This window comes from Canis lupus, chromosome 5, assembly GCF_011100685.1.
Source record: "Canis lupus familiaris isolate Mischka breed German Shepherd chromosome 5, alternate assembly UU_Cfam_GSD_1.0, whole genome shotgun sequence".
In the NCBI taxonomy this organism is placed as follows: domain Eukaryota; kingdom Metazoa; phylum Chordata; class Mammalia; order Carnivora; family Canidae; genus Canis; species Canis lupus.
Window position 1 is genome coordinate 40,333,887 of NC_049226.1, and position 27,809 is coordinate 40,361,695.

Sequence of the window (27,809 nt, forward strand, 5' to 3'; positions counted from 1 at the left end):
TGCCACATAAAATTCAATCATTCCTGATAAAAACAATGAAAATGAGCAAGAAAATTATTTTAATCAAATCCACAACCTAAAGTATCATCTGAAATCCCTGAAACTTCATATTCCTTACTGGAATACTTAATTACTGAGCAGAACATGAGGAAGAAACAGTGGGAATGAATTTGTATTCTTGCCCCAGCCCTCACCAATGTCAGGGTGTGCCTGCCCAGCCCACTCTCCTTTCTTAGGAGAAAAAACTGTTTATAATTATCTGACCCCAGGAGCGAACTATTTTACTTAGCAACACAAAAACAGTCTTTACACAATGTTACTGCACACTGAATTTTCTAGAAATGCAACTCATCAGCAAATCAGGGAAGACAGCACTTTGTGTTGTTCAGAAGTTTACTCTGAGTTGCCAGCATTATTGTCATGGGTGTCAACCATGTGTGGATGTCTGAACCCTGGACACTGCACCCTGCCCTGACTCACACCTGTTTACATGCACTTAGCCTCCAGCATTTACAGATTGAGAAAATATGATATTTTGTTAGAACTTCTTTCCTTTTATTTCTCCTCTACCTTATAGGTTATGGCGTGATACTGATTTTTTTCCCCCAGTAATGTATATAGATAGGTTATACTATCAGCGAATTTCATTTCAGGATATTAAAGGCTGCATTACATAATATCCGTTGATTAAAAAAAAAAGGTGGGGGGAAAAGCAGGACCACTAGGTGGAACCTCTGCAACGAGGACCTTCAGAATGCACTCTGGTGCTCCTTTCTCCTTGACTGAATTTTACTTGCAAAGCTGTGCAGGGCAAAATAACTGCAGCCAGCTGACCATCTCCGCAAAGCACGAGTAGCTAACTGCAAGAGCAGTGGTGCAAGAAGGGGAATACTGCGCCACCTTCCGGCAGACACCAAAACAACAAAAGGAAAAAAGTGGCAAAACTTCAGGCTTACTGCCCTCCGCATGGCTCACCCTGGCCAATGCAAAATGCGTTTCCTTGTTTCCTTCTTCCTTCACCTGAGCACAAAAGATAGGACCTCACGCCTCAATGGTATCCTCTACAATGGAATCGCTTTTCGATTCTAATTCTGGACACAGACTTCCCTCTGTAAAGGATGATCCTAGAAGAATCACTAGATGTATGTGGTAAGTTTTGCAAGTTCATAAAAGGGGAACCACCTGAGAAACCCAGGTAAACATGCACCTGTGAAATAAAGTTATTGAAAGAAATAGGAAATTTTTAGGAAATCTTTAATGTGCATTCTCAGTGAAAGTCAAGGAGCTTTTTATAGCTTCGAAGCTAGAGCAAGAAGTCATGAAGAAGAAATAATTTGAGATCAGAGAAATTAGGCTAAAGATTAAAAACACAATAGCTGAAGTAAAGAAATGCAAAGCAAAGCGTAGGAGGTGGTAAACTTTAAGAAATCAGAAGATGGGGGCTGCTGAGTGGTACAGTCAATTAAGCCTCTGACTCTTGGTTTCCACTCAGGTCATGATATCAGGGTCCTAGAATCCAGCCCTACTTCAGGCTCCACTCTCAGCACAGACTCTGCTTGAGATTCTCTCTCCCTCTGCTCTTTCTGCCTGTGCTCACTCTCTCTCTTGCAAATAATTTTTTTTTGCAAATAAATAAATCTTAAGGAAGAAAAAGAAATCAGAAGATGAATGAAAGTCATCAAAGAATCAAAGAAAATATATGATGTGGAAGATATACCCAGAAGACCAAACATACACATATGTGAATCTCCTGAGGGAGAGTCCAGGTTAAAAAAAAAAAATCAAAGTAATAACAGAGCATCTGGAGGACATTTACTCAATCCATCACCAACCCTATTACCAACCCCGAGCAAAACAGAAAGGAGAGAACTAAACATGCAAACATTATCTCAAGCAAACGTTCTGCATCCTATTTAATAGCAAAGACATCGTAAAATGAAAACATGGACATCACTAACATTTAATACAACTTGGGTTGGGTTTCCCACACAATATAGCAGAAATCAGAAATAAAAGACATAACTACTGGATGTCACTCACCATCATAGAAATGCAAACAAAAACTATAATGAGATATCAACCTCACACTAGTCAGAATGGGTGAAATCAATAACACAAGAAACAACACGTGTTAGCGAGGATGTGGTGAAAAAGGAACCCTCTTGCACTGTTGTCAGGAATGCAAACTGGTGCAGCCACTGCGGAAAACAGTACAGAGGCTCCTCAAAAAGTGAAACATAGAACTACCCTACAATCCAGGAATTGTACTAGGTATTTACTAAAAAAATAAACACTCATTCAAAGGGATATATGCACCCCTATGTTCATAGCAGCATTATTTACAAGAGCCAAACTATGGAAGCAGTCCAAGTGTCCATCAACTAATGAATGGATAAAGATGTGGTGTATATATGTGAGGGAATATTACTCAGCCATAAGAAAGAAGGAAATCTTGCCATTTGCAATGACATGGATGGAGCTGGAGAGTATAATGCTAAGTGAAATAAGTCAGAGAAAGACAAATGCCATATGATTTCACTCATATGCAGAATTTAAGAAATGAAATAAACAAAGGGAGGAGAGAAAGAGAGAGAGAGAGAAGCAAACCAAGAAACAAACTCTTAATTCTAGAGAACAAACCACCGGTGGTCACCAGAGAGGAGGTGAGTCAGGAGGATAGGTGACATAGGTGATGGGGGTTAAGAATACACTTATCATGATAAGCGCTGGGTAATGTACAGAATTGCTGAATTACTATATTGTGCCCGTGAAACTAATATAACACCTTATGTTAACTACACTGGGATTAAAATGAAAAACTTAACAACAATGACAACAAAAGGTACAATTACTGGAATGGAGGAGACAAAAAGCATTGATATCTGCAGCTGATATAATCGTCCACTTAGTATTCTAACTCATGAGAATCAATGGGAAACCATTCATAAAAGGAAACCACTAGTACCAGTGAGGGAGGGAGGGAGTTACAAATTAAATACTAGGAAATTTCTACTTAAAAAAATACAATGAGGGGCGCCTGAGTGGCTCAGTCAGTTAAGCATCTGACTCTTGATTTCAGCTCAGGTCATGATCTCAGGGTCTGGGATTGAGCCCCACATCAGGCTTCATGCTCAGTGGGGAGTCTGCTTGAGGATTCTCTCTCTCCCTCTCCCTCTGCCTCTCCTCTCCCTCCCATGCGCATTCTTTCTCTCTAATAAATAAATCTTTTAAAAAAAAGTACCATGAGTGCTTACGTCAGCACAGCACATTCTAAAATTAGAATGACAGAGAAGTTAGTATGGAAGGTGACACACAAATTTATGAAGCATTCCATATTAATAAAATGACTAAGGAGGGGCACCTGGCTGGCTCAGTCAGTTAGAGCATGTGACTCTTGATCTTGGGGTGGTGGGTTCAAGTCCCATGTTGGGCCTAGAGCTTACTTAACAAAATGACTAAGGAGTCCCATGCACATAGTATTAAAAGTATAAAACTTAGACATAAATTCAACAATGAGAGGAGGAAGTGGAGGGGGAGAAAAAGAAAACCAAGCTTTATTGAAAGACAAAAAGGAAATCTCGGAGAAATGGAGAGACACCCACATTTCTGAATAGAAAGATTATAAAAATGTCAATATTTTGGGGGGAAATTCAGGGAAAGCTCCCACCTCTGTGAACCACAAGCTCCAAAAAAGAACCCAGGGGCACCAACAAGCCCAAACCAGCTCTCCACCTTTTATTTCGGTGCTAGGGAAGAAGGAAACCCTTGGCCCAACTCCAAAGCCCTGACTGACCACACACTCCTGGGACATGCAGGGAACCACTGTAGGTACCATCAGGCAAAGAATCCAGGGCTTTATTGACATTAGTACCAAGTTCAAAGCCTCCTCACACCAGGGTTACTCCAGGCACTGCTGGAAGTTAAAATTCATTCCTGGTCCCTCGATGATGAAGGGATAAAGAGAATGTGGTACTTACACACAAGAGAATATTATTCAGCCTTTAAAAGGAAGGTAGTTTTAGATGAACCATGAAGACATGCTAAGTGAAATGAGCTGGTCACAGAAGGACAAATACTGTATGATTCTCTTTACATGAGTTATCGAAAGGAGCCAGACTCTTCCCTGCATGGAGGCAGAGTAGAACAGTGGCTGCTGGGGGCTGGGAAGAAGGGGAAATGAGAGTTGCTGTTTAGTGGGTGGGGTTTCAATCATGCAAGATACAACAGCTCCAGGGGAGACTGGGTGGCTCAGGGATTGAGCTTCTGCCTTTGGCTCAGGGAGTGATCCCGGGGTCCTGGGATCAAGTTCTGCATCGGGCTCCCCATAGGGGGCCTGGTTCTCCCTCTGCCCATGTCTCTGCCTCTCTGTGTGTCTCTCATGAATAAATAAATAAAATCTTAAAACAAACAAACAAACAAACAAAAAAACCCCAGGTCCAGAGATCTGCCATACAAAATGGTGCCCATAGCTAACAATACCGGATTTGTTAAGGTGGTAGGGGTCATGTTAAGTGTTCTTACCAGAAGAAAAAAGTGAACTTAAATGTAGAAAAAGATAGAAGAAAAATGAAAATTCTGAATCTACAGTATTAATTTTTTTAACCACAAAACATACTCATCAATGATCCATATAGTATTATGGAAAAAAAAAAACAACAAACCAAAACAAAACGCAAAACCTCGTTCCTGGCATTCTGTGATTGTGCAGGCTGTCATCCCCAAACAGACGCGGTGCCCCCTCCTCCGCCCTCAACAACCGCAGGACCCCTGAGAACTCCCGGTGGAAATCGGCGCACCCCTAATTCTGAGCCTCATTTCTGAATGTCCTATCACTTCTGAGGCTGAATGATGCCCCCAGCTTCCTTTTCCAGCCGGTCTGTTCTTTTCTCACATTTCCAGATCCTACGGGCCAGGAGCTGGTGTGGGTGTCCTCCCCACCCCAAACTGTCACTTTCCAACTGTCTCTCCTCCATCCTGCCAAAGGCCCCCATCCATCTCTGAAGTCCATGCTGTGGAACCCAACATCCTCTTCCCTTCGTAGTCATCCACTGACCACCCTTCACCCCAATTTCTCAAGACCCTCACATCCCGGCTCATGAAGCAATCTCCCTGTATGCGGGCCTAACCTACCCACTCTCTGGCCTCTTATTCCCGAGACCTCCATCATCCTTCTACCTCCACTCTCATGCCAGCAAGCCAACCCATACCATAGTTTCTCGGGCTGTTTTCTCATTGGCAAGTTCCAGTCTCAATATGTACTAAGCTTGACCTTGCATAGTCTGCTTAATTTCCCTGATCTAGAAAATGGCAAGGAGAGTGATGATCCTGTGTCCTAGGGTTATTGTGGAGACTTAAGGAGATAATACTTATCAAGTCCTTAGAACAGTGGTGAGCACACAGCGTGCAAGAATGTGAGCTATGGATGGTAATTCCATTAATAGACGAAGATGATGGGGGAAGAAAACAGGTTCCCCAACCCTGGCAAAGATTATGGCAGAGGGAAGAATTCACACTGGGTGTGATTTTAGGAACACTGCCAGACCCACTTGAGCCTGTTCCTTCGTATGTAACATGGCAATAAGAACATCCACCTTCTGTGTTAGAGGAATTAGTGCCTTCCCATGTCAAAGAGGACAAGCATCTTAGATCGTGGAGCCTAAGCTACTCTGGGTCTGATGCATGTAACTGAGGACACGAACGCCTTTCTGGAAGCGAGCCTGCTTTGACGCTGGAATCACGGCTGCTTCGTCCTCTGGGATGTCTGAGATTCCGTGAGCATTATCACAGAGTTTGGCCAAGGTGCAACTGGCACTGAATATTCCATTTACTTAACTCTGAGAAAACACTGATACCAATTTAAAATAATGCATTCTTTTAATTCCCACACGTGCTATGTTTAGAACCGTCTAAATGAACACTTTTGTAAGTAGGGCCAGTTTTTATCATGTTCATCCATGGGTACCTCCTCCTGGACAAGCGCTGTGTCCAGAAGGGACACGTGTACCTGTCAGATCTCAGCTCACTTGCCCCACAGACATTGTGAGCAGAAATCTGACCCTACGTCTACCTCAAACCTACTGGGAGAATCAGCAATCCCACTCTGAGCTATAAAACCCAAAGGATCAGGAGCAGGGACTCAGACAGCTATTTACATACCAATGGTTGTAGTAACATTATTCACAGCATCCAAGAGGTGAAAATGACACAGATATCCATTGATGGATGAATGGATAAACAAAGTGTGGTACATGCATACAACGTAATAGTATCCAGCATTAATAATATTAATGGTATCCAACATGGAAGGACCTTGAGGAGGTTATGCTGAGTGAAATAAGTCAGACACTAAAGACTGCCTGATTCCACATATGTGAAGTTCCCAGGACAGGCAAATTCATCGAGGCTGAAAGTAGAATGGTGGTTGCCAGGGGCTAGGGGAGGAAGGAGCAAGGGTTAGTGCTGAACGGGGTAGAGTTTCAGCTGTGCAAAAAAGAAGTGCTCTATGGGTGGATGGTAGAGATGGCCATGCAACAGTGTGAATGTGTTTGATGCCCCACTGAGCTGTGCACTTAGAAAGAAATGCTTAAGATGAGGGGCGCCTAGGTGGTTCAGTCCTTCAAGTGTCCAACTCTTGATTTCAGCTCAGGTCATGATCTCAGGGTTGTGAGATCGAGTCCTGTGTTGGGCTATGGGCTGAAAGTGGTGCCCGCTGAAGACTCTCTCTGCCTCTCCCTCTCCCTCTCCCCATTCTTGTGATCTCTCTCTCTCTCTCTTAAAAAAAAAAGTTTAAAATGATCATTTTTATGTCATGTGTGTTTACCACAATTAAAAATAACCCATCAGAAGAGTTGAGGGCTGTTGACTCCACCTTCAAAATACACCCAGAGCCTGACACCTGCTCCCAGCTCCACAGCTACCACCCAGCCCAGGCCACCTCCTTCCCAGCCTGGGCTCCCACTTCATTCATCCTTGCTCAGCAAGCAGCCAAGGACTCCCTTCAGAATGAAGTCAGATCATGTCACTCTTCTGTTCCTTGGCCTTTCTGTCCTGGTCTTCCCGCTGCTGTCCTCCTCGGGTCACCCCTTTTTACCCCGCTGACTTCATCACCTCTTCCAAGCAGGTCTATGTGGTTCTGTGAACACAGGCATCTCTGTCCTGCTCACTGACGATTCCTTTTTCCTAGAACAGTGCTGGGCACATAGTAGGCACTCAAAAATATTTGTTGAATTTAACAAATGATTAAAAGGAGGATTGCTTCTCACGTCTGGTAGTTACACCTTTGGGCAGAATGCGGGCTCCTAACGGCAGAGTTTTGATAAGGCTGCCATCTAGTGGCTGGATTCCTCGGTAGCTTTGTGGGCGCTCTCCCCAACATTCCCTGGGACCCTGAGGTGAGCACTGGATGTGGTAAGGAGTGAGGCCATGTAATGTTTGTCCTTCTCCAATTGACTTACTTCACTCAGCATAATACCCTCCAGTTTCATCCACATCGAAGCAAATGGTGGGTATTTGTCGTTTCTAATGGCTGAGGAATATTAGTGAAAATATCAGAGAGGGTGACAAAACATGAGAGACACCTAACTCTGGGAAACGAACAAGTGGTAATGGAAAGGGAGGTGGGCGGGGGGTTGGGGCGACTGGGTGATGGGCACTGAGGAGGGCACTTGGCGGGATGAGCACTGGGTGTTATGCTATATGTTGGCAAATTGAACTCCAAAAAAAATAAAAAAATAAAAAAAAAATTTAAAAAAAGGAGGGAGGGATCCCTGGGTGGCGCAGCGGTTTGGCGCCTGCCTTTGGCCCAGGGCGCGATCCTGGAGACCCGGGATCGAATCCCACGTCGGGCTCCCGGTGCATGGAGCCTGCTTCTCCCTCTGCCTGTGTCTCTGCCTCTCTCTCTCTCTGTGACTATCATAAATAAATAAAAATTTAAAAAAAAATAAAAATAAAAAAATAAAAATAAAAAAAGGAGGGAGGCCAACTGCCTACCCGCAAGGGACCACTCGGTTCTCTAAATCAACTCCTAAAGGTGAGATGAGATATGCACAATGGGAGGAAAGGAAGAAGGACACGTCCGGGCTGTAATGCAGACAGGTTAAATAACACTGATCTTGAGGATCAGTAGGAGCACATATTGAGTGTGGAAGCGCTGGGTGGGCATGCTAGTTACAAAGCCAAACTCGTTTGGCCTTTCTTTTTTTTTTTTTTTTTTAAGATTTTAAAAAATTTATTTATTCATGAGAGACACAGAGAGAGAGAGAGGCAGAGACACAGGCAGAGGGAGAAGCAGGCTCCTCGCAGGGAGACCAATGCAGGACTCGATTCTGGGACTCCAAGATCACGCCCCAGGGCCAAAGGCAGGGGCTAAACCGCTGAGCCACCCAGGGATCCCCTCGTCTGGCCTTTCTGAAGCCAAATTTCCTGACTTGGATAAAGGACCACATTGTCACTTTTTTTCTCCCAAGATTTTACTTATTTACTTGAGACAGAGAGAAGGGAATGCGCACCCGTGTACACAAGGGGGAGGAGGGTGGTGGAGACACAGAGGGAAAGGGAGAAGCAGACTTCTCGCTGAGCAGGGATGTGGGGCTTGATCCCAGGACCCTGGGATCATGACCTGAGCCAAAGGCAGATGCTTAAATGACTGAGTCACCCAGGCACTCCTAACCAAAGAATTTAAAACATAACACTATATTATAATTTATTTTTTAAAAAGATTTTTATTTATTTATTCATGAGAGACATAGAGAGAGAGGCAGAGACATAGGCAGAGGGAGAAGCAGGCTCCTCACAGGGGCCTGATGCACGACTCAGTCCCAGGACCCCGGGATCACGACCTGAGCCAAAGGCAGATGCTCAACCACTGAGCCACCTAGGCATCCCTATATTATAATTTCATGACAAGATCCTTTTTAAGATTGGTACAGTTGAAAGAAAACACAGATAATACATACCATACATTATAGAAAACCTGTCCCAAAGCCAAAATTTCGAAATCTAAGACTTGAGGGCCATAGAAATAATTCTGTCCCTTAAGAGTCTACATATGATTTATAATTATATCTTTCCTTAAAGAAGAAATCAACTATATCTTTTAACATATAGAGAACTGATGTAAGTCTGGTAAATCCAGCATCCAATGGAGATGCCATTTCTAACACAATTATTCACATCTTTGTCTTCATGGTATGGAGATTTAAAAACCTGCACTTATTACTTGTACCAGTACTTTCCTTTCCTGGTTTCACATGTGTGGAAAAAAAAAAAAGACAAAATGTGATGCAGTGTTCAAATGATTACCTGACACTCCTGGACATCTGCAGAGGTGGGACACCTCCAGCCCAGAGGCACTGGCTGATGGGCAGCATCACCCACCATGCAGCCCAACAGCTGGCTCATGATGCGTGGGTCTGGATTCACCAAGAGTGAGGCAGTTTGGGGATACATGACAAATGCACAAAAGCGCCAGCTGTCCCAAAGCTGATTAAAACACTGTGGAGGACTGGCTACATTTAAAAATAGATTTCCAGAGACAAAATGTAATTTTCAGATTCAACTCTATTAATCTAAAGGATGTAATTTCATTGTAACAAAGTATGTGGCAAACTGAATTCGAATGGGAATGATAGGAATAATAATTGTATCTTGCATTCCAGTAGCCCATTATAGTTTAGAGAGTACTGTCTTGAGGACATCTCCACATAGCAGGGTAGGGATTTCCTTAATTTGATAAATAAGCACCTGAATGCCCTGGAGGGGGGAGGTGGGAGTGAACCCACCTTAGGAGCCAGTATTAAACCCAAGTCTTTCTCTGGAATTTTGAACATAGGAAGAACATGCTGTGATCAAACAACCAAACAGTTCATTAACAAAAATGGTTAATAAACACTACAAAAGGCAAGTAGATGGGGAAGATTGGTCAAGGCAAAAGAAAAAAGTTTAGATTATAACCTGTATATTATTCTGTTTTTAATTTTTAAAGCACACATGTGTATCTATATGTTTAAAAAATTTCAAACAGGGGGCATCTGGGCGGCTCAGTTAAGTGTCTGACTTTGGATCAGGTCATGATCTCAGGATTCTGGGATTGAGCCCCACTCCCTGCTCAGCGGGGAGTCTGCTTCTCCCTCTCCATCTGCCCCTCCCCTCCACTCCTGTTCTCTCTCTCAAATAAATAAATAAAATCTTAATAAAATTTAAAAAATAAAAAAAATTCAAACAATATAGAAATGAAGGCTCTTTCCCTCACAACTTCCAATTCTGGTAACTCCTCAAAGATAATCATTTTTAATCCCTCCAGAAAAAAAGTTATGATTTCAAATACTAAATTACTGTATATTTTTAAAAATCACAGCAAGCGAGATCATAAGCACCATGTTATTTTCCCCACTTATTAATATACTTTGATCTTTCTCTATGGGTACAATTATGCCACCAACTGTGTACTGATACACACTCAGGTGTTGCCAGTATTTTACTGTTAAAATAATGTTACAACTGTCCACATAGATCATCATCCTCTTTCAAGTAAATCAGTAATATTAAATGCTAAGGAGCAGAAATCCTTGGTTAAAGATTATATGCATTTCAAATCTAGACAGATATTATCAAACTGTCCTTGTACAACAACTATACGTGGAGCGCCAGTTCCCTACGCCCTTAAGAACACCAGAAATAATCAACTGTTTTAGTTTGTTCATCTATGAGAGGAAATAGTATATTAATTCTTGTTTTGATTTACATCTCTTCACCTCTATGTGAGACTTAGCATCTTTCCTAGTACCTGTCTTTATGGTTTAATGTGAACTGCCCTTTTTCTATTCTTTTTTTCTTTTTCTTGTTGATTGATATAAACTCTTTGTAAATAAGCCTTTCGTTACATGTATTGCAAATAACTTCCCTGTTTTTACAAAGCAGTTTTTTATATTCAAAATGAATTTTCATCTTTTTTTTTAAAGATTTTATTTATTCATGAGAGACAGAGAGAGAGAGAGAGAGAGGCAGAGACATAGGCAGAGGGAAAAGCAGGCTCCATGAGGGAGTCCGACATGGGACTCGATCCCAGGTCTCCAGGATCAGGCCCTGGGCTGAAGTCGGCACTAAACCACTGAGCCACCAGGGCTGCCCAATTTTCATCTTTTCTTATATGGCTTCTGTGTTTGTTTCTACTTAGAAAGGCCCTTCCAAGACCAAGACTACAAATTGACTCTGAGGCTTTCTCTTTCCACATTCAGGGTTTCACTTCATAATACTGAAATCTTGAAATTTATTTTGATGAGAGGAATGAGATAAAGATTTAGCTTTATTTTTTTCCTGAAGACCCAATCAGTCATCATTTTCCAATGAATTATCTATCTTGATAAAAAAAAATGCTTTTATCCTATACTATCATATTACCCTCGGTGTAATCTGGATTTTCTCCCTTGTTCTGCTCAATTGCATACCTATTCTCCAGTTCCAAGATGCTTAAACTTAGCCCCTTGATTACTGTGTTTTAGAAATATTCTGGTTATTCTAGAATATTTAGTCTTTGAGATCAGAGCTTATCAACAGAGGCATTATTAAGACTTTGGGCTGGACAATTCTTTATTGTGGGGGGGCTGTCCTATGTGTTGTAGGATGTTCAGCAGCATCCCTGACCTCTACCCACTAGATGTCAGTAGCACCCCCCTTATTATGACAAAAATGTCCCTAGACAATGCCAGTTGTTCTTTGGATTAGGGTGGAAGGCAAAAAGGCCCCCAGTTGAGAACCACTGTTTTTGATAAATCCAATATCACTTTACTAGGGTTTGCACTCCAAATCAATTCCCACTGATATCTTAACTGAGATGAAGATAAAGTCATAGAATAATTTAGACAATGTTACTATATTTAAGATATACTTCTTATTATATTAATATATTTATATATAATTATACTTATATATTATTATTATATTTGATCTTCCTACTCAAGAACGATGGATGTCCTTCTACTTATTTACATCTTCTTCAGTGTCCTTCAAGAGAGTTTTAAGATTTAAAAAAAAATACAGGTTTTTGTAATATTAACTTTATTCCTTGGTATTTTACCTTTTACATTCCTTTATAAATGGGATCATTTCTTGTATTATTTATCTCTTCTAACCAGTTACTGATAAGAAAGCTATTTATATTTGATATTCTATAACCAACCACACACTTAAATCCTGTTGTATCTAACAGATCTGCAGGACATTCTAAGTTCTTTCTAATGCCACAATTTTCAGGAAATTTTAAGCATTTTTCTAAGCATACAATGTTATCCTCTGCAGAAAATCATTTTGTTTCTTCATTTCCAATATTTCTGTAGCTAGAGCTCTCCTGTCTCACTGCTTTGGCTAATGCTTGCAGAAAAATTTAGATGACAGTGGTAATGATGGGCAATCTTGAATCATTCTTGACTTTAGTGGCATACTTCCAAGATTTCACCCTTGAGAACAGCCCTGGCTTTGGCTTGAGATACATATATTGTATCCCACTAGAGAAGTATCTCTACATTTATAGTATATCCAAAGTTTGTTTTTAAATCAGGAAGTGCTAATTTTGCCAAGCGTGTCTTCCATCTCTATTGAGATGACCAATGGTTCTCCTCTGGTCTATTAATGTTGTGAAACAGATTATATTCCTAAATTTCCAAATACTAACACATTCTTGGAAAGCATAAGTCCACTCGGTTGCTATCTACACTCTTACTCTTTTAATTTTTTGTTGAATTCTATTTGCTTGTATTTCAATTCCACATTTTTACATCAATATTTGAGAGTGAGATGATTCTGTCTTTTTTTTTTTTTTTTTTTTAGCGGTGCTGTTAACTTTTGGAATTAATGTTTAGGTTGGCATGATAAAAAAAAGTTCTACTTTCATTTGTTGTATTTTTAAAACCAGAAGTCTGTATTTAGTATGAAACCAGTCTTTAAAATAGTATAACCATTGTATAGAAATATGAGGCCCTGGGCAGCCCGGGTGGCGCAGCGGTTTAGTGCCTGCCTTTGGTCCAGGGCGTGATCCTGGAGACCAGGGATCGAGTCCCACATCGGGCTCCCTGCATGAAGCCTGCTTCTCCCTCTGCCTGTGTCTCTGCCTCTCTCTCTCTCTCTCTCTCTCTCTCTGTCTCTTATGAATAAATAAATAAAATCTTTAAAGAAAAAAAAGAAATATGAGGCCCTTACATCCAAAAAAAAAAAAAGTCACATATATTCTTTGTAGATTCAACTGTTTGAAAATTGAATAAATTAAAATATACCTTTAAAAGCTAATCTGGATTGTGGTGTTTGTGCAGAATGCAGAAATCATAAGAATACCACAGTTCGACATCCATTACAAATTAATAATGACATACTTCAGCTATTTTCCTGTCTTAGTTTATCAATACACAGATATCTGCATTAAAACAGTTGGACCATGGAAATCTTAGCTCTCTTATGTACGTCTACCTAAAGAAAATTAAATACATTCCTGATGTTTTATGCTTCCCAGGCTCTGAACTCAAATATGATGATTAAAAAACCTTTTTCTGATTCTCAGAAAACCAGCAAAACTGAGGAAGTTTGTGGGTTCCAGAGGCCACTGCCACCTAAGTCACTCAGAGGGTCTTCCCCGTCCCAGAGGATCCAGGAAGGATGTTGCACACCCACATCTGCGAAAGACCTATGGGATCATTCACTCCTCTAATGTACCCCACACCAACACAACCCCAGAATGTACACCACCTTGCCAGGACCGCCAAAGGATTTCACACATATGGTGACAGATGGACACCTGGATGGACAGAGGGAGCCTCAGTACTCTCATTACCTTTTGTCTCTCCTCCGGCTCCTCACTAGATGTAAACTCCCTATGGGCAGGGACATTGTTGCCTAAACCCCATCCTGGCCCGGAATGAGAGCCAATAACACACAATCTGATGAGGGGAGGGATGTAGGAGTCATTGAGAGTTTTTCATAACGCCAAGATGAATGGTCTGCTTAGGTCCTTCCTTCCTGAATCCCCCCTTTTTGGGTCCCTCCTGCCTGGGTCCCTCTTTCCTGAGTTCCTCGTTCCTGGGTCCGTCCTGCCTGAGTCCCCCCTGCCTGGATCCCGTGTTCCTGGGTCCCCCCTCCTGGGTCCCCCCTGCCTGGGTCCCTCTCGCCTGGGTCCCCCTTGCCTTAGTCCCCCCTGCCTGGATCCCTTGTTCCTGGGTCCTCCCTGCCTGGGTCCCTCTTTCGTGAGTCCCTCCTGCCTGGGGCCCTCTGACCTCCTTCCTACCTGGGTTGCTCCTCAGGCGGTTCTCAGCAAGCTCGGAGATGGCTCCAGCTGTGGAAGTCTTTTTCAGTCGAACTACCCCCGAAGTGGCGGTACTTCCTGGTTTGTTGAGCATGTCCTCGCTACTGGCCCTCTTGAGCTAAGAGACAGAGGGAGGATGAAAGCATACACTGTCAGTAAGGCATGCTATACACCAAGAAAGCCCTGAGCGGTACCACCTGCCCGGTGGTTAAGATGCACTAAAGGCACCCTGAGGAGCACGATCGTGTGCAGTGGAAAAATGCAAAGCTACGTAAACCTGTGCTTATCATTTACAGGTCAGAGTATGATCTTCCATTACCGTTGCAAAATATATTATAAGATTATGGATGTCTATTACCCATCATGTCACACTTCAAATAATGTGTTGTTGTTGTTGTTTTTAAAACTGTTTTTCTGTTTGTTTGTTTGTTTGTTTGTTTGTTTGAAAGATGGGAGCCGATGAAGAAAGAACTGAGGCACATAAAAGGCAAGATAGGGTAATGCACGAAAAATTCAAGGACAACAAAAAATAGCTTAAAAATACATATCTCAGTCACAGAGATGTATGTATGTGTATATACGTACAAATATGTATATATACATGCACATATATATAGAGGAAGTAGAAGGATGAGATAGAAACGATCCGAATCTTCACCACCTGCTCCACACCAGGCACTCTGCCTATGACCTCACACAGACAACATGTTCAAAGGGAAGAGAGGAACTTTCTGGAGGCCAGAAGAGCACTGCTAACGGAAGACAGAAAGCAGAACCTTTCTGCTCCTTTTCTGCTTTCTTCCCTGTCATGGAACCAGCATAAAACATTTATTAAGAGGAACTGAAGTCTAAGGGGGAGGAGCCCCTAAAGGAGCTCACAGGTCGGCCCAGGTAAATTACATTCAGGGTTAATGAGAAACACCGCAAATAAATTTTCTCCACCATTCTAAGTCTTCTTGAAAGAATATCTCTGAAGAGGAATAGAATTAGAAGGCCGGAGCCAGGCAGATGCCCGGAGCCATCCCCAATCTACATGACATCTGGAAAAAGTAGTATGAAAAAGCCCTCAAGTCAATGGAGATGTGGAGCAAGCAGCCCCACCCCCACCCCCACACACACACTGGCTGGGACCCCAACGGCTCTACTCCCTCCTGCTCCACTGGCCTTGGGATCATTTACTGAAGGTTAGGTGTTTAAATATTTGTGCGTGCACACACACAAACATTTCCACTTTTGCATTGTTTAGATTTCAGGGTATTACTACACACACTGCAAAATGGCTTGAAAGAGAAAAAAAAAAAAAACAAGCAAACCAAGTGTTGGTGAGGTTCTGAAGCAACTAGAACTCTCATGCTCTGCTGGTGGGAGAGTGTGGACTGGTAAGCCGCTTTTTAAAACTGGCAGGATCTACTAAAGCAGAATATTTGCTTTATGATTCAGTCATCCCACTCCTAAGTCTATATCCAAATGAGTACATAGGTTCATCAAAGGAACATTCACAGTGGCTTTATTTACAGTAGCCCAAAAGTAGAACCATCCAAATGGTTGTCAACAGAAGGGGCAAATTATTTTTTTAAAAAGATTTTATTTATTCATGAGAGACACACAGAGAGGCAGAGACATAGGCAGAGGGAGAAGCAGGATCCCCACAGGGAGCCTAATGCGGGACTCAATCCCAGGACTCTGGGATCACACCCTGAGCCAAAGGCAGACACTCAACCATTGAGCCCCCCAGGCATCCCATGAAGGGGCAAGTATACAACGGTAAGTACACAGTAGAAAAAAAAAAGAATTACTGCTACACTAATAAATGCATGGATCCCACACACATGTTACGTGAAAGAAACCAGACACAAAAGAGTATATACTTCCTGACTTCATTTATACGAAGTTAAGAATTGGTAAAACCAAATAATGATGACAGAAGTTAAAATAGTGGTTACTTCTGGGGGAGTTACTAACTGGGAAAGAAGTCTCTGAGGGCGTGGAACAAGATCCTGAGATCTTGACCAGATCTGAGATCCTGACCTGAGCTGAAAACAAGAGTCAGCCGCTCAACTGAATGAGCTATCCAGGTGCCCCCAGAATGTTCTATACCTTGACTTGGTGGTGGTTATACAAACATATGTAAAAATTCAATAAGCTGTATAGCTAAGACCAAGATTAATAACATACTTTGTTATAAGTGTGTTTGGCTTCCACAAAAAAAAAAAAAAAAAAAAAGGAAAATGAGGGGCGGGTTATAGTTTGGGCGAGGCCCTGGTTCCACCCGTGCAAATGCTAGTCTACTTTGTTCCTTTTCTCTCCACTGTTCTTTTAGAAAAATTTTTATTGTGGTAAAATATAACATAAAATTTGCCATTGGAAGTGTACAGTTCGATGGCATTAAATACGTTCAAACTGTTGTGCAGCCATCATCACCATCCACGTCCATCATCCTGAAGTGAGACTCTACTCATGAAACAGTAATTCTCCATAGCCTACTTTCTAAAAGAGGGAGGGTGGCAAAAGTCTTACTATTAGTCCAGAAATTCTGATCAATGTTTTTAAACAATTTGTTCATTTAAAAAACAAATAGCTGGGGATCCCTGGGTGGCGCAGAGGTTTGGCGCCTGCCTTTGGCCCAGGGCGCGATCCCGGAGACCCGGAATCGAATCCCACATCGGGCTCCCAGTGCATGGAGCCTGCTTCTCCCTCTGCCTATGTCTCTGCCTCTCTCTCTCTCTGTCTCTCTGTGACTATCATAAATAAATAAAAATTTAAAAAAATTTTTTAAAAATAATAAAAAATAAAAAACAAATAGCTAATATTGAAAGGATGATTTGCATGCACTTCCAGTTACTAGAAGTAAGCAGAATCGTATTTTCTGACCAGTAGCACAGACCCCTAGTTTAACAACAGGACTAAACATGCCACTTGGGTTGTGGAAGAAGTCACTTGATTCCTCTTCCTATGGGGACTCCATCACTGTTTCTCTACTTTCTGTCTCAGAATAACAAGGGTCCCTGCACCCAATTTCTCCAGCCTCTCAAATTATCTGTCAGGTCACCAGTGAAATATGTATTTAGTGTTAAATGGCGATAGTTCATGATGTCAGCAACTTTTTCTCAATAGAAAAAAAAATTATTATTTGCTCTGCCTGGAAGCATGCCCAGATGCCTTCCTGGGTCCTCAAAGAAAATCCATTCTGATTTTAGATTTTGAAAATTCCCTGGACAACACCTCGAATGAAAAAGGGAAATTGTTGCAGTTAATGGAAATTTCTAGCATTTGCAGTGGGTTCTGCTGTCCTCTGTCTGATTTTTGGACAGTACTAAAATCAGTAAGTCTGATGCAAAGTGTAGAATAATCAAATTCCACAGCAGAAGGCTCTTCCCACCCTTTCTTTTTTTTTTTTTTTTAAGATTTTATTTATTTATTCATAGACACACAGAGAGAGGCAGAGGGAGAGGGAGAAGCAGGCTCCATGCAGGGAGCCCGATGTGGGACTCGATCCCAGGTCTCCAGGATCACACCCCAGGCTGCAGGTGGCACCAAACCGCTGCACCACCGGGGCTGCCCTCTTCCCACCCTTTCAACCCCCCTACCCTCCCCTAACTGAAACTGCCTCCTTCGATCCCATCACAGCCTCCACCCACCTTCAGGCTCAGCCCCCCGGGTGTGGCACCCTGGCGTAGAATTTGCCACCCATTCATTCAGAGCTCTGTCCTTGGGGCCCCTGGGTGGCTAAGTCAGTTAAGCATCTGCCTTCAACTCAGGTCAAGATCCCATGTCCCCAAATGGAACCCCACATTGGGCTCCCTGCACTGTGAGTGGTCTGCTTCTCTCTGCCCCTCACCCAGTTTGTGTGCTCACTCTCTCGCTCTCTCTCTCAAATAAACAAGTAAAATCTTAAAAAAAAAAAAAAAAAAAAAAAAGAGCTCCGATCTTGGTGAGATGACAGGCGGAGTTCAGAAAGGACAGGAGTAAGCAATCAGTGGGAGACTTACCCCTTGGTGGTCCCACTCTGTGTTATAAATAGATCCGATCCTGCCCTGAAGAGGACACTTCAGATGTGGTACAGGCCAGCAGCAGGCTATCTCCTTCCCACACAGTGTGGGGAATTTGGGTGGCAGCAAGGCTTTTACAGGGGAGCACTTTCCACAAGGCATCCCATCTGAGAAAGATTTATTGCTGGGAAAGCTCCCCCAGGAGGCAGCATACAAGAAGAAAAACTGGTCCTTCCTGTCCTCTGAAGCAGATCTCTTCCTCTGTCACTCTTTTTTGGCTGTAGCATCAGCTATGGGAAGCCACTAGTCTTAATAATTCTTGTTCTATCTCTATTCATGGCTGCACTCTGGGCTTTGTTTCCTGGTCCCTGAATGCAGTTTCGGCACCGCTTGAGATCTTTGGTTTGTTACAGAGAGGATCACTAGGCAGGTATGCACTTCAGGTGCTACATTGATATGTGTAATAGGTATTTACAATAATGCTTTCACTGATATTTAAGCTGCTGAGCACCTGCACATGGAAGCGTACAGAAGCAAAAAGTTTAAATGGCTTACAGATTAATGTAACTAAGAAATTCCTCTCGATTCCACAAAGATGGGGGCAGGGAGTAGAATCTAAAGCTCTAAAATCATTACATGTAATCTAATCCCATCTTCAAAGGTAGAAATGTGTTATGGCTGGAGCAGTGGCTCTCAAACTTGGGGTGTGCATGAGAATCCTTGGAGGGCTTGTTAAAATGCAGACTTCTGCCTATACCCCAGCTTCCAATCTGCCCAACACCATCCTCAAGTTGCCAATTCCCAAGGTCTGGAGTGAGGCCCCGAGAATCTGCATTTCTGACAAGTTGCCCGTTAGTGTTGATGCTGCTTATTTGGGAACCACACTCTGTGAACCAATGGTTTAGCACAGCACCATTGATGGAAATATAACACCAGCCATGTAAGCCTAGTGGCCACATTAAAAAAGCAAAATGAAAGGTAAAATAAATTAACCTTAAGAATATATTTTCTTGGGATCCCTGGGTGGCGCAGCGGTTTGGCGCCTGCCTTTGGCCCAGGGCGCGATCCTGGAGACCCGGGATCGAATCCCACGTCGGGCTCCCGGTGCATGGAGCCTGCTTCTCCTTCTGCCTATGTCTCTGCCTCTCTCTCTCTCTCTGTGTGACTATCATAAATAAATAAAAATTTAAAAAAAAAAAAAAAAGAAGGAAAAAAAAAAAAGAATATATTTTCTTAACCCAACACAAAATATTATCAGTTAATGTAAAATATATTAATAAGGCATTTTACTTTTTTTTTTTTTTTTACTGACTCTTCACAATCTGGTATGTATTTCACCCTTACAGCACATTTAATCATTTAATTTTGACATTTCGAGGGACACCTGGGTGGCTCAGTGGTTGAGCATCTGCCTTTGGCTCAGGTCGTAATCCTGGAGTCCTGGGATCGAGTCCTGCATTGGGCTCCCTGCATGGAGCCTACTTCTCCTCTGCCTATGTCTCTGCCTCTCTCTCTGTGTCTCTCATGAATAAATAAATAAAATCTTAAAAAAAAATTTTTTTTTGACATTTTGAGGGCTCAACTGCTGCACGTGGCTAGTGGCCATCATAGCGGGCAGCACAGGGGTGCAGCACTCCTAGAGAATGATTATGTAAGATTGCTGAAGGAGAACAAGCGTCAGCAGGTGAGGAACAGAGGGTCAGAGGCAAGCAGAGATGAGCAACAGAAGAACAGAGACTGGTGTGTTCCAGTCTAGACTCAGAGAAGTTGTGGCCTTTCTGAGCTCCAAGCCTGCACCTTTTTCTACTCCAAATGACATAGAAACCTCAGATCTGCTCAATCCATTGCTTTTCTGCTGAAGCTAGCTCCAGCCAATGCTTTGCCATATGCAGCGAAGGGGGTCCTGACTAATAGACTTGGGCATTATTATTAACGGCTGGAATGAAATGGCCTGTCCGCCTCGGAGCACCCCAGAGCTTGAGCAGCATGGGGAAGACCTACAGTAACGCTCTTTGGGCCATCTGGGCTCCTGGTCCCTCATCCTGTTCTTACTCTGCTCCTGCGGCTGGGGCCAGTATTTGAAGTAGGGCATTTCATTCAACTTTGCGAGATTTGTTTCAGTTTTCCTATTTGTGACTAATTCAAATATATCTATCCATCCCATATGTATCCATTCACTATAACACAAATATAGTAAGATGGCAACTGTAGCATCCAGGTGGTTGGTATATGGATGTCACTGTCATTTAACTTCTCTGGGTGCTTGCCATTTCCATAGTAAACTACTGAGGGAAATGAATTCTTTACCCAATACTAGATGTGGAAAGGGGAAAATGGAAAAAGCATAGGAATGTGACAAGAGCTAGGGAAGCACAGGCTTGGTATGGCTCATTCTGCTACCCTGACCCTCAAATGCTTCCCCTTTATAGAGTAAGACCTGGGGACCCTAAGAATCAGAAATGACAATATGGATTTTTGCATTTCCCCTGACATTTTCCCCGTGGAAGAGGTTTCCAAAAAAATTGACCTATCCCTCCCTGGCATAACGGGCCAAAACTTCATTGTCCTTAGGAAACCTTGCTGGACTTCAGACATTTTTTTATTAAACATTACTTTAAAAAACATTTTGAGAGCCCCTTGGCGGCTCAGTGGTTGAGCGTCTGCCTTCAGCTGAGGGCATGATCCCAGGGTCCTGGAATTGAGTCCTGCATCAGGCTCCCAGTAGGGAGCCTGCTTCTCCCTCTGCCTGTGTCTCTGCCTCTCTCTCTGTGACTCTCATGAATAAATAAATAAAATCTTTAAAAGAAGAAGAAGAAGAGGAGGAGGAGGAGAAGAAGAAGAAAAGAAGAAGAAGAAGAAGAAGAAGAAGAAGAAGAAGAAGAAGAAGAAGACGACGGCAGAGGCGTAAGGGTGGGAAGGAGGAACGCTCCAGGCAGAAGAGCAGCAAACAGGCTGCTTCAGGAGTGCGACTAGCTCACAGAGGGACAGTGTCCCTGGGCATCAGAAGACCGTGTGGTCAGAGCCCAGGGAGCAGGGCAGAGGAGAGGGCAATGACATCTGAGAGGGAATAGGATCTCCAGGGCATCACTGGCTATATCAAGGACTTTGCTTTTCACTCTGAGTCAAATGGGGAACCTTGAGCGACGTTTAAATGGAGAAATGATGACATATGTGTTGAAAGGACCACTCCGGCTTCTGCTGAGACCAGAATGTAGGGTGCAAAGACAAAAGGACAGAGATCATTGAGGAAGGCCATGCAAGGAAGGTGGTGGCATGAGCCAGGTGGTCCCAAGGGAGGCGGTGGGAGCCAGCTGAAGTTGACATCGATTCTGAAGGTAGAAGTGATAGCATTTTGCTGATGGCCTATGGCATATGAGAAAAGCAGGGCCCAGGATGGTGGCTCTGGCCTGAGTCACTGAGAGCATGAAGTTGCTCAAGGGGGAAGATTCATGAGGAGCAGGAAGACTGATGGGGGCAGGTGAGGCAGTGGGGAAAGAATCTGATTTGGACAGGTTGCATTCTAGGCGCCTTTTATTTTTAGTTTTAAAAAAGATTTATTTATTTTAGAGAGAGAAAGAAAGAGTGCACGTGCAAGCAGGGAAAGAGGGAGAGGGAGAGAGAATCTCAAGCAGACTTTGTGCTGAGTGCGGAGCCTGATGCAGGGTTCAATCCCACCACCCTGAGATTACAACCTGAGCTGAAACCAAGACGCTTAATCGACTGAGCCACCAGGCGCCCCTCTAGGCACCTGTTAGACAGCTAAGAGGCGATGTCACAATATCAGCTGGAGTGCTCCTGCATGGAGATGTCAATTTGTATGCCATCCACATGTAGAGTTAACCCTAGAAAAGCACAAGGGTCAGGGGTGCCAACATCCATGCAGTCAAAAATCCATGTCTATCTTCTGACTCCCCCAAAACTTGATTCACAGCCTACTATTGATCAGAAGCCTTACCAATAAAATAGTTCAGCAACACATATTTTGTATGTGATATGTATTATATACTGTATTCTTACAGTGAAGTAAGCTAGAGAGAAGAAAATGTTAAAATCATAAGAGAAAATACATTTGTAGTACTGTTCTATAAAAATATCTACATTGGTCTCCCCGCAGGGAGCCTGCTTCTCCCTCTGCCTATGTCTCTGTCTCTCTCTGTCTCTTATGAATAAATAAAATCTTTTAAAAAATCTGCACATAAGTGGACTTGTGTATGTCAAACCCACATTCAAGCATCAACTGTAGTATCTAAATTCACGAGAACAGATGCTAACACCTAGAACAGCTGTTCTTGACAGGGACAGTGCAGACACTCACTCAGGGAGCATGCTGGAATTTATGGGGGCATTTTTACTCATCATACTGATTGGAGGCACTACTTATTTTTAATGGGTGGGAGGACAGGGAACCCAGTTGTCCTGCAACGCATGTGGCAATCCTGCACACAACAGTGTCCCATATCCCACAGAATTTTCACACATTCTGCAGACATTCTCAAGGGTGGAGCGCCTTTTTATCATTATCTGAGCCTCAAGCATCCCTTCATTTTATATATGAAAACAACATACTTCTTGCACAGCTGCCCCATCCAGGGTGCTCTAAGGAGTGGCTTTGGTCTCTCAGCAGTCACGCCCAAGCAGACACAGATGGAAATACATATTATTTAATTATACACAAATTAAATATTTTTAATTTCCTTTTCTTTTCCTTTTATAGTCAGGATGTTATATTGGTTTCTCAAGAGTATGTGTGTAGGGAGGTTATACTATCTCTGAATCTCATCTCAGGATAGTAAGGGAAGCATTGGGGGTGACACAGCAGCTAGAAAAGAGGAGACCCCCAAACTGCATGCTGGGCCCACTTGATATTAGAAGCCCAGAGGTTGAGGAGCAGCCATCAGTGGGGACTGGGAGGTGCCTCCTGGGAGGGAGGAGACAACTGAGAGGAGGTATTCCCAGACGGAGGGCATAATCAACCATGTTTACGCTGCTGATGGGAAGTTAAGACAAGAAAGAACTGACAACTCCATGAGCAGGACTGAGAAGATCATTGGTGATCTCAACCCCGCCCCCCCCAATCTCTTGGGGTTCTGTGGGCAAAGTTCTAACTGGAGAGTCCACAGAATCCAGGGCAGGGGAATCTGAGTTTCTGTTAAACATTTTGCACATGTCCCTCCTCAATCCCAGAGCACCCCTGCTACACCCTCTTTGCTCTGTTCCTTTGGGTCAGGATGGGCTGGTTCTCCTGGGACCCTCCTTGGATCCTTCCTGGCCTTGAGAGGCCATGAGGCTTGCTTACTGCCCTCTTCAATCCTCGCACCCAGGGCTCCCCAGGGGCACTCAGCAGCCCAGGACTGGGCGTTTTCATCCGTACCTTGCTGAGCCGGGACTCAAATGCCAGTGAGGTGGAAGATTTAGAACTCTTCATGCCTGAAGAGGCTGCAGGGAGGGGCCGCGCCCGGTCTGGCCCATGGCTGCCCGCTTTGATGACTGGACTCCAGGGCTTGGCTGCGCTCCTCATGTTTGTCCTAGTGCGTCCGTCTCTCTGCACAAGATTGAAAAGAGAAGCATGAGTGTCCACAGCTCGAACATGCTGAGCACCATCACAGAGCTTTCCTCCATCTCCTCATTCCCACCGTTATAACAGAGAAGGAGGGCTTCTCTTTGGGTTGCACGGTGAGCATTCTAACTAACCCCTTTGCTTGAAGTCTACTTTGTACAGCTTCACATTGGCTTTTTTTCCCTAAGATTTTAAAAATTCGTTTATTCATGAGAGATACAGGGACATAAGCAGAGGGAGAAGCAGACTCCCCATGGGGAGCCTGATGCAGGACTCAATCCTGTATCAGGATCATGTCCTGAGCCAAAGGCAGACGCTCAACCACTGAGCCACCCAGGTGCCCCCTTTACATTGGCTTTTTCCAAATCAGTGAAACCATATGTAAGATAGTACGGATGTTCTACATTACTTTTCAGCAAAATGTCAAGCTCCTTGGCGGTGAGGTTATCACTATACTAGCATATGGTATGGTACATACACCATCATTAGGCTATACTATTATTCTATATGCCCATATGCCATATGCATATCCCTTTAAAACAGGGCAGCCTGAGTCAAGACATTCTGTGTCCGTAAGTCTTGCAGTTTCCAGGTTGACAACAGCACGACCTATCTAATTTTCAAATGGATCTAAATGAATTATTTGAAACTTGGATTTCCCAGAAGCACAGCATTTTCCTTCTTTCGGGCAAAAATGGGTGTCACTTAAAAATTAATGGAGCATGTTTTAATTGGTCAGACCTGACATTGTGAGGCAGAGCTACCCCCTCACTGAACTGGTTTATGAAAGAAATCGGTGCTAAGTAGCAGGCAGTAGTTCAAGGGCCTGCAGGCAGAGGTGTGGAAGGCAGCCTGAGTCCTGCCATCGGCAGTCAGGGTTCTCCTGCCTGAGTGAGGTGGGGCCTGCCGCCTCCGGACCCTTCAACCCTTCAACCCCTCGGAGCCAGTTAATTCTCTCAATAACGCAACAGCAAAGGAGTAAGTGCTCTCTGGGGGCTCATTCAGCTCTAGCTCTGCCCCTGCCTTTGTGTATTCTCATGGCCAAGGGTGTGATGCAGAATACCAAAACCACAGGTAGTGCCTCATCCTTTCTTTTTTTGATTTTTATTTATTTATTTTTGTGCCGCATCCTTTCAAAGGCACAAACCAGAAAAATGCACTTTAAAAAACATCTGTAGGTGACAGACAGCTATTTCTAGTAGTCACTGCTGGTAGAACCTGGAGGTCTAATTAACTATCCCCAAGGGAGGGGTCATAGCTGGTGCCAAGCGGCTCTGGGCAACCCCCTCTTCTGAGCGTCCCCGTATCCCAGTAGACCCCCCATTAGCCACCATTCAGAAAAACAATAGGCTCCCTCCCCAGCCTGGCTCAGGCAGTGATCTCTTCCAGTTCTTGTCTCCTTCTCCTGGCTGACACCATTTTGACTGACATGCCTCTTGGCCAGGGCCAGCCAGCTCCTATTCCTAAAGTGATTAGCTGGCGGTGGCACGTGTCCCAGAATCTACCTGGAACTGCTTCTGCACCACTATACCCGAGGCTGTGCGAACGTGGCTACAGGTGAAGAGATATGTATTTAAAGACTTTGTCATCTGTTTTCTATAGTGCTTCTGAGAAAACTTATCCACGACTTCATTTATGTGATTAGTTCTGAACCTTATTAGCCTCAGCTTCATTCCAAATATGACGATTCTTTTTTAAAATTCCATATTACTTCTTGTGTATTTTACTGATGTTTAGCACCAATTATTTTTCTTTCTTGACCCATGATTTTTAATGCTGGTTTCCACGGCAACAGTGAGAGCATTCCTAGGTCGACAACTACACAGCAACTAATTTTATTGGGACTCCCAACATAAATGAATTGACAGAGCCTGAGTAATTCTTTTTTTTTTTTAATTTTTATTTATTTGAGACACAGAAATAAAGAGAGAGAGAGCAAGAGTGGGGAGGAGAGGGAGAAGCAGGCTCTCACCTGAGCAGGGAGCTCGACATGGGGCTTCATCCCGGGACCCCAGGATCACGACCTGAGCGGAAGGCAGACACTTAGCCAACTGAACCACCCAGGCGCCCCAAACTGAATAATTCTTGAAGAGAATGACTGATTACTTTTATCAGTTACTACAGAACCAACCTGCAACATGTCAGGTTGTCTTATGAAGATGGCTCAAATAAAATATTTATTTAATCAAGGCATCCTTTTACATATGATTACCACTACTTCAAAATGACTATTACAGGGCTTACTTTATGAAAACGTAAGATGATTCTGCCAAAGACCAAGGTGATTCTTGGTCAAAACTCAAGATCTAAACTCCTCTCTGAATCTCTGGTGACAAATCTGGCCATCTTCTGGGTGGTACACATGGAAAATGTTCAGCCATTTTTCTTTTCTTTCTTTCTTTTTTAAGATTTATTTAGTTATTCATGAGAGACACACAGAGAGGGGCAGAGATATAAGTAGAGGGAGAAGCATGCTTCCTGCGGGGAGCAGGATGGGGGACTCCATCCTAGGACCCCAGGATCAAGCCCTGAGAGAAAGGAAGACACTCAACTGCTGAGCCATCCAGGCATCTCCAGCCATTTTTCAAAAACTGATGAGTTACTTGTTCTGAGGCAAAATTCTCAGGGTTACCTTACTTATATCATTCCTCCTTTCTCTATTTCTCCTAGAACCTTCTGAACCCAATCAAATTATTTCCAAATGGATGTAGCCATGCGCTTGTGTCATCTGGACCTCTCCTGTTCACCATGCTATCCTTTCTTCGTTCCTTTCACTCTCTTTTCTCATTCTTTTTCCCAGACTAAGGCTTCTATTTTGGAACCACATACCAGCCAGATTCTTCCCTTCAAATTCCACCTTCTTTCCAGATTTAAAATATGCAGAAATGAGATAATTAATGTCCTACTCCTGTGAACCACGGAAAGAACCCTATATAGCATACAGGATGGGATACCTGAGCTATATCAGGCTCTGCAGTGTCACTGCTACTTCCCAGGGATGGATAAGAGGATGAGAGCTAGTGTGTGAGGAAAACACTCTGGTCAGACCCAACACTAGCCTGGCGCCCTGCTCCCCCTTCTCATGGCTTAGGACATTACTAAACTTTGCCCAGCCCTCACCTCCAGCCTGCACCAGTGTCTTCCCAGAGTTCTCCACATCTTCCGGAGACTGCCTCTTTTTCCTTGCTCTGTGTATACCCAGCTCTAGGCTCTCCTGGGACAGGAGAGATTTATGGTCAGAGCTGTCCACTGGCAGTGCCTGGCCGGCCTTGGCTCTGCTCTCTGCCCACTTCTAGGAAGGCCTCCTGTGGGAAGGGGAGCAGGTGCCCATAGGTCCCATTCCTGGATTTCTGCAGATTTTTTTGTGCACTCCACTTTTGATGCAGGGAACCAGTTAGTTATAGAAACGGTGCAGTGTGTGAGAGCAACTACTCTATGCCACTCTGAGCCTGGCAAGACACTGCAAAGTACTCTTCATAGATGTCTCTGTAAATCCTCACCCTAACCCTAGGAAGTAAGTATCACCCCCACTTTACAGATGGGGAAACTTCTTTGGCTCAGGAGGATTAAGAGACTTGCCCAAATCACACAGTTTATTACGGAGCCAGGATTCAAGCCCAGCTGTCATTGGCCGTTAAACACCGGGTATGGCTATGGCCTCTGTGGCTGATCTTTGCTCCATGGGAAAGCAGGAATGCTTTTGGATCCAACGTCCCTGCTCTAAACCCAGCATCACCATTTGCTGTGTGAACTCGGGATGCTTTTCCAACACCACACGATTCTCAACATCTTCACCAAATAAAGTGGAGTTATTAGTGCAGATGGAAAGAAAACATGGATACCGAGGGCCAGGCACACAAAAGACACTCAGCAAATATTAGCTGCCTTCCCCACAAACACTATTAATCGTGTTCAGCGGAGGGCTGCTCTGCTTTATTATCTCAACAGTACACAGCAATGGATCCATTAAATCAATTTC

General features: G+C 43.5%; 1 protein-coding gene and 1 long non-coding RNA gene across 5 annotated transcripts in view; one reads left to right on the forward strand and one right to left on the reverse strand.

The window, feature by feature from the left end:
- Positions 1-27,809, reverse strand: part of SPECC1 (sperm antigen with calponin homology and coiled-coil domains 1) — a 228,084-nt gene that overhangs the window by 178,591 nt on the left and 21,684 nt on the right. For 2 of the 4 annotated variants that reach the window (XM_038537023.1, XM_038537024.1), the window contains exons 2-3: positions 23,645-23,815; positions 14,267-14,402 (exon numbers count right to left, since the gene is read on the reverse strand). In XM_038537023.1, the coding sequence (XP_038392951.1) occupies positions 14,267-14,402; positions 23,645-23,791 (283 nt within the window). In that variant the 5' untranslated portion in view covers positions 23,792-23,815. Of the gene's footprint in view, positions 1-14,266; positions 14,403-23,644; positions 23,816-25,802; positions 25,827-27,809 lie in introns of those variants that run through there. The other 2 variants (XM_038537022.1, XM_038537026.1) reach the window with 2 other exon arrangements.
- LOC119871860 overlaps positions 1-27,809 on the forward strand; it is a 57,278-nt gene that overhangs the window by 21,604 nt on the left and 7,865 nt on the right. The gene's annotated exons all lie outside the window — the stretch shown is intronic.